The 6,887-nt window shown below is 49.6% G+C and overlaps 1 protein-coding gene across 13 annotated transcripts in view; it reads right to left on the bottom strand.

Moving 5' to 3' along the window:
• Positions 1–790: 790 nt before the first annotated feature.
• The window catches only part of EDA (ectodysplasin A), a 274,580-nt gene continuing 268,483 nt past the window's right edge, over positions 791–6,887 (bottom strand). The window contains exons 7-9 of one of the 13 annotated variants that reach the window (XM_039838969.1): positions 6,509–6,639; positions 6,179–6,310; positions 791–4,700 (exon numbers count right to left, since the gene is read on the bottom strand). In XM_039838969.1, coding sequence (XP_039694903.1) covers positions 4,449–4,700; positions 6,179–6,310; positions 6,509–6,639 — 515 coding nt within the window. In that variant the 3' untranslated portion in view covers positions 791–4,448. The remainder of the gene's footprint in view (positions 4,701–6,178; positions 6,311–6,508; positions 6,640–6,887) is intronic. The other 12 variants (XM_039838973.1, XM_039838970.1, XM_039838974.1 and 9 more) reach the window with 12 other exon arrangements.

Genomic DNA, 6,887 nt, shown 5'->3' with positions numbered 1-6,887 from the left:
TACTACTTGTGCTCCCCACGCACCTCTCCTTCTTTAGATCTTAAGCAGTCCGACCTTCTAGTATGAAGACTCCTGCAGGACTGGGTGCCTTGAAATCCAGTGGACTTTGAGTTCAGGTTCCACCGCCTTCAACCCTTGTGACTTGGAGCGGTCAGTCAGCTCTGAGCTTCAGTTTCCTCATCTGTAAAATGGAACTAATGAGCCCTCCTCTGCTTACCTCAAAGGCTGTTGGGAAGATCAAATGGTATCGAATGTGATTGAACTTTGTGAATTGGGAGAGCTGTACAAAATTATTCTTCCATAGTCATTTTGCCCATTTCCTGTCCCTGAGCAAACAATGCCCTAAATTTCATGGCATCTCAATGTTTACAAGTAAGTTTACAGAGTACAGCCTTGTCAACAGTCCTTTGAAAGTCTAAGCAACCTTTCTAATTGGGTGACCCTGGGTGAACTATTTAGTCTTTGAACATTGGTCCTACCATCTGCAAACTTGGGTGACACATCATAGGGAGGTAGAGGCTGTTTTTGCCCTGGGCCTGAAATCTCTGTCATAGATGCCACAGTCTCAAGCTGAGGGTGCAGTTATAGGAAAAGACCTACAGTGATGGAGGTGGTTCTGTGTGGTCTTGGGCACAGAGAGGAGGTGGGATGTTCTGACAGCAAATTCAGACTATCTTCCTTCCTTCCATTGCCCGCCTCTGAGAAAGGTGTCTTGGTCTTTCCCCTAGCTCATGTATGGCATCCCTTGCAAAGAAGCATCTAGCATGCAGTAAGTGCTCAAGCTGATTTCAACAACAGAGAGAAAAAAAGCTTTATTTGCAAAGAATAAACCATTAATTTACACAAACTTACATCCCAGTTTATATACAGTATGTATAGTTTATATACACAGCATCTCACACTGGGTGCTGACCCCCAAAGCAGCACTGGGCCTGCTCCAGGCCATTCTCATGACAAAGCCCACCCCCCCCCCAGCTGAAAGCTTTTTGAATAAAGAAATGATACACCCCAACTCCCCTTGGAGAGAGCCCTGAAACATATTAAAAGAAAAAATCCAGCTCCTTCTTTGTGCTCACATGGTCTAGAGGAGCCTCCAGGCAGGACCAGGGGAGGCCATGCCAGGGCAGCCTCAGGACTTCCTAGTGTTAGGATAGTCCAGAGCCTTCCAGTCTAGAGGCAGGAGTTGGGAGAATGCCTTAAAGGGAGGAAGACTTCTGATAAAAGCTGTAGCTACTCTCTCCTTGTGTGGCCAGGTTCCTAAAGGGGGCCGAGTGGGACAGGTACAGCTTGACCCTGTCACTCTGTTGAGTGCGAGTCATGGCTTGTTCACCTTGGGTAGGCCACCCTCCCTTTCTGGGCCTCAGTTTCCACATGAGTAAAATGGGATACAATGCAGATTGGGCTAGATTCTCTCTAAGGGTCTTTCTAGCTCTAACTTTCTCTATTTGCATCCACCAGAAGATACATAAAACACGTACTCATACATGGATCAAAGTCTTTTCTACCTGCAGGGTTTCTAGCCCTTTCCTGCTCAGAAAAAAAATCTGGCTCAGGATTAATGAAGGGGAAATAAGGCAAAGATTACATTTTCCAAGGAGCCAGGGACTGAGCAGCCCTGATGGCTACCTTTCGTGCCAGCTTTGGCTGATGAATTCCTAGCAGCTGGCAAAGGATTCTGCTATGCATTTCTCCTTCAAACTTGTCATCTGCTTGCTTACCAATGTCCTTGTCCCATTCTCCATGCTAGCCTTAGCCCTCTGGTAAAGTCACATCAACATATTTCCAAATGGTAAATCTATTTCCACATTCTCTTATTAGTAAGTTGCTTCACTACTTTGGCAATAACTTGGCTGCAACAGGGCTCCCCAGCTACCTATGGTTTCCATCATGAAGCCCTCCCTCTAGGGTGCCTTTTGAGGGTTCAAAATGCATAAAAGGTCCTGTGCGAATCTTATTTCCTGTCTAATCCCCTCCATATTGGGAGACTAGGCTGGGTATCAGAATGTCCTTTAGGGGCACAATTATGAAGCCTTGTCCTTCCATTTGCTCACAGCATTTTGGCTTTAGGAACAGTCCTTGCTCTTCCCTCCATCCCTGAGCAATCCTGGGGTACCAAGTTCTCAGTGGTATGGTGGAAAGAGATATGGAGTCACTTAGTAGCTGTGGGAAGTTGGCCAGCTCCTGTAACCCAACTGCAGAGCAACCAAAGGAAGACCTTACTTGCAATTGGTTTGTTGGGTGGGTGAAAGAATACGAGTGATATCATTTTTGTGGGTGCTAAAGCCCACTGCTTGGACATGGTGCCAAGATGATTCTTCTGAACACAAGAGCCAGCTCTGAGGCTGATGGCTGTTTCCCAAAGAAACGTTCTACTCTTTTGTCACAGAGCCCCTTGCAGCCAAGAGAACAGGAATTATCACCAAGGGATGAAAATGAGCATCTCTGCATGCCTCCCTAGGACCCTCAAGGATTTGGGGTCCACATCACCACTTTCATTGCTTCTTTCTGGATCCCAAATTCAACACAACACTGCAGTGCAATGGAATGATTTTTGAGTCAGACCTGGCTAAAGGAAGCCCCAGGCGTGTGAGTTAAGCTGGGTAAGATACTAGTCAAAGCACTTAACCTCTCTGAGCCTCATCTAGACAATGGGATTTGTAATATTATCAAAGAAAATAATAAGAGAGAAAGTACTTTCCAAACTTTAAGGAGAAATTCTCACCTGTTCCCGCTATAACTTAGGACTAAGGCGCTTTAAAGGAGCCAGGGCCAGACACGTGCCTAAAATTTGCCTCCCTGGGGGTGCAAGGCTATTATTAGAAACCAGACAATGGCACCACAGCCTACCACCTCCTGTCCTGACACTTGAAGGGCTAAGCAGTGTAGTTGCTTAGAAAGGGAAAGCACAGCAGAGAAATGAGTACCTGTTGCTCTTGGTACATTTCAGCTGCCTAAAGAGACTTATTCCCCATCTCCTCGAGAAGAGCAAGAGTAACAGGCTATACAAGATCAGCCCTCTCAGCTATGGGCTGGACACAACAACCAGGAGTCAGGCTGGGCCCAGGCAGTTAGAAATAAGGCCCTTGAATCGTCCTACCATATGACCTGGTGGGAAGCTTGGGGAAGTGGGGACATGTCTTTGCACCAGACTAGAAGGCAGAACCCTCCCAACGCCTAGATGCTGGCTTCTCTTGAGCCTTAATTCAGGGGAGCAGCACCAGAATCCATGGTGACTGCTTTTCTGTGGCTTTCTGAAGCCAGAATGAAGAAAAGAAGGCTGAGTGGGGCATCAGCTGCTGTCCTTTCAGCTAAGGTCTGGGCTAATGACCACTTGGCTTGTAGCAAACTTGATAAAAACCCTGTCCTATCTCCACCTCTCATCCCTTCCAAGTCAGGTAGAAAAGCTGTACCTCGCTGATGCCCAAGGGCAGGCTAGGGTTTGGGAGTTTTAGTAGGCCATTAAGGTAGCTGCCTGAAGATTAGGATTTGAAGGGACTTCTGCAGGTCATCCATTCCAACACTTTATTTACCCCAGACACAACATGACTAGATGAATATTTGTGTTGCTTAATAAATGGAAAATTCTCTTTGTGCCCAGGTAATCTAAAGAGTACCCCAAACCCACATAAGCACAGGTACCAGGTTAGGCACTTGTCTCAGACAGAGGTAGGCTCTGTGGAGAAAGAAGACGAGTTCTAGTCAGGTTGGGAAGGGGGGCAATCAAGAGGGGACCCAGGGAGTTTTCTGAGCCTGAAGCACAGTTGTAAACAAAATGAAATACATGTGACCCCAAGTCTGGCTTCAGGTTTGTATACAGGAAGGTTTGTGGCCATTCCTTGCAATCACTCCAAGGAAGAGCACACTGCCTGGCCCCAAAGCTTGGTGAGCTGCCACGACATGGCTCTCAGCCTGAGTGGGAAAAGCACTGTGGCCCACTGGCTGGCTGCATGCAACGCAGGGCAGTGACGATAATTCCGCTGCCGGGCAGCTTTCTCCCCTGGTCTCTACCCCTCCCCACCCCTGTCCCCAGCCCCACCTGAGAGGAGCAGCAGCCCTCTTGGAATCAGCAGTTGTCCCCACAGTCTTGACTGCACCTCTGTTTTTTCTCACCTGCTGCTCTGGACCCTCGCTTTAGTGCAACAAACAATAACTGACAACGGGGATCTTGAGGTTGAAGACTGTATGCCAGTCGACATGGAGCCAAGTAAGAAGGTTCTGCTTCATGTAAACCCTGGGGCTCCATCGACTGTCCTGTTAACTCAAAGTCATTCTGGAAAGGCAAGCAGGCCTCGTCATCCTGGTGTCACTAGGGAATAAATAGCAGTGGGGCATTTGTCTCTGCAGCTGCAACACCCATATACCTCACTCCACAGCAGCTCTTAGATGTTCCAGGAGTCCCAGCTCCCAAACCTGGGGCAAGGGCAAAGGCAGGGGCAAGACGGGGGAATCTACGATGCGGGGGCCTCGCCCAGCCTAATGGCCCCAAAGAAGGTGGTGTGCTTGCTCATGTTGATGGAGATGTCGGCGTGCACCATCTTCACGGCGATCTTCTGCCTGGCTTTGAGGAGGCAGACGCCTGCGGTGTAACAGGTGTTGTAGTTGGTCTTGCCCGTCTCGATGCTGCGCGTACACTGCAGAAAGGGCCTCTCATCCACCACCACCTCGTAGCTGGCGAAGTCCGTGAAGTTGATGTAGTACACCTGAGCGAGAGGTGGCATGGAGGGTTTGGGGGAGCGTGGCACTAGAGGGGGACCTCCCCGCAATGGACAGATGGGCCTCCGCAGATGAGCTGCCAGTACACCTTGGGAAGGGGCAGTGCCACCGGCAGGCATGCTAGTTAGCTGACAGGAAAGGAGGGGTGACAGGCTTATACACTGTCCTTCTCCGACCCCATGGGGCTCGATCGGCTGAGAAAATCTTTCCTTCGTCAGCATAGCAGCTGTAAACTGCGAGGGCAATAACCATGCCTTGTTTGCCTCTATCCCTTCCCCATCACCGCTGTCCCCTCTGGTGGGAAGCACACTGCTCTGCACAAAGCAGGTACTCAATCAGTGCAACACACACAAAGGAATATAGACTAACTTCCAGCTTCAGGCCCCAAGGACTATTTGTAGATAAACTGAGAAGTCACTGATTTCCCAGAGAGGGGAAAGTGACAAGTTGCCATTCCTTCAGCTCTTTAATGGTGGCCGCTCACTCAGCTTGCAGACTCCCCACCACCCCCCTACGGTGGCTGGTTTCCTCTCACTGATTCTCAGTGTCCCTCGACCCTCTCATCTGATGATTGAGGAAACAGATCCACAGAGATAGAGAGCTATCCACCACAAATGAGAAAGAATTTGGAAGGGCAAAACCGAGGTGCCTAACTGTACTTTGTGGCCAGAAGGAACTGCTCAGCTATGTTCAATGGCCTGCTGTCACGGAAATTTTCCCAGCATACAAGGTGTCAAGACCCTGAGGCCACTCCCAAGTCTCTTGTAGGCCCAGAAAATTAATTTTTTATCCTTCACTACTCTTACCTGTCACATCCCACCCTGAGCTTGATCACTCCCTCCCCTGACAATGGAGTTTAGGACAAATGGCCCATAGGACATTGAGATTACACCCATGTGCACCCTGGGGATTGGGACCCTCATCTCTCACCCTAAATCACTTTCATAAAGCTTGTTCCCTCCATGAGCTCTTCAGGAGGGAGCACTGTATTCAGACAATACCCAATTTCTTGGATCACGACCTGATCCGTGCCAAGATGCTTGGCGGGCGTAGCAAATGCTCGTTAGCCTACCTTCTCTGGCCACTATCCTGTGAGGCCCTTCTGCTGGCTCCAACACCCATCCACCCGCCTGCCTGCTGCCTTCCTCATGGAAGCCCCAACTTCAAGGCTAATCTACCTCTGTCTCTGAGGAGCCACCCAGTGGGGCTAAGTGACGGGGGGTGAAAGTGGATGGGCACTTGCAGACCTGGGGAGTGGGCCCTGGGTGGGACTAGGACAAATGCAGAGGGAGAACGATGCCAGGAAGGAGGCAAGAATAACAGAAACAGAAAGGTAGAGAAACAAACAGCAGAAAGAGGAAGGAAAGACAGTCAGAAATCCTTTGAGGTGGAGTTTCATGACAAAGCTAGGCCGTGGGGGGAAGGGGTTCTCAGCACTCCTGGAACTGACTTTCAAAGAACTTACCGAGACAGACTTCAAGTTTGGCAGTAGAACCAGACAGCTTAGCAAGGGAAGCAAGGCGTTGGGGCCCTGAGGGAGGGAATCAGATGGCAGGGCGTGGGAGGGGCCTCTTTTCAGTTTTTCAATGATATCTGGCTAGGAAAAAAACAAACAGCCCCCCTCTCTGTTTCCTGCTTTCAAGGCCTTCCAGGTGTGGTGCCTCCAGCCCCCTCACCCGCCAAAGCAGGAAGTTAGCCATTGGCTAGTCTTGGCTGGCTCCACAGTGCCCTTATGTGGCCTGCACCGGATCTGCATTCTGGATATAAGAAGAGTTAGGCCTAAGACCGTACTCACTTCTACCTGACTATAGATGAAGTAGGTGCCGTCCACCAGTACCTCCAGCTCCCCGCTGCGGGGATGTAGCTTAAACACCTTGGGGTTCATAGTGATGCGAGACCAGTCATTGAGCACTCCACCTGAAAGATCTCAGTATGAGAGAAGGGCAGTCACTCAATACATGTCAGAATAATCTGGGCGGTAGAAACAAGAAATATCAATCAGCACACAAATCCCACCCCTGTCGCAATACAACCTGGATAGTCCAGAACGGCAAGCTTTAACAGCGGCATTTGGAAGCAGAAAAAGCGCTCTGTTTGTAAAGTGGCTGCCAAGCTGGCCTTAGGGCCCTGGGGTCTACCTGGCTCTCTTCCTCTCTCCTTTCCTGATCTTTCCA

Source organism: Pteropus medius, unplaced genomic scaffold, assembly GCF_902729225.1.
Source record: "Pteropus medius unplaced genomic scaffold, Ma_sr-lr_union100, whole genome shotgun sequence".
NCBI classification, from domain to species: Eukaryota; Metazoa; Chordata; class Mammalia; order Chiroptera; family Pteropodidae; genus Pteropus; species Pteropus medius.
This window is presented reverse-complemented; position numbering and strand designations above follow the sequence as displayed.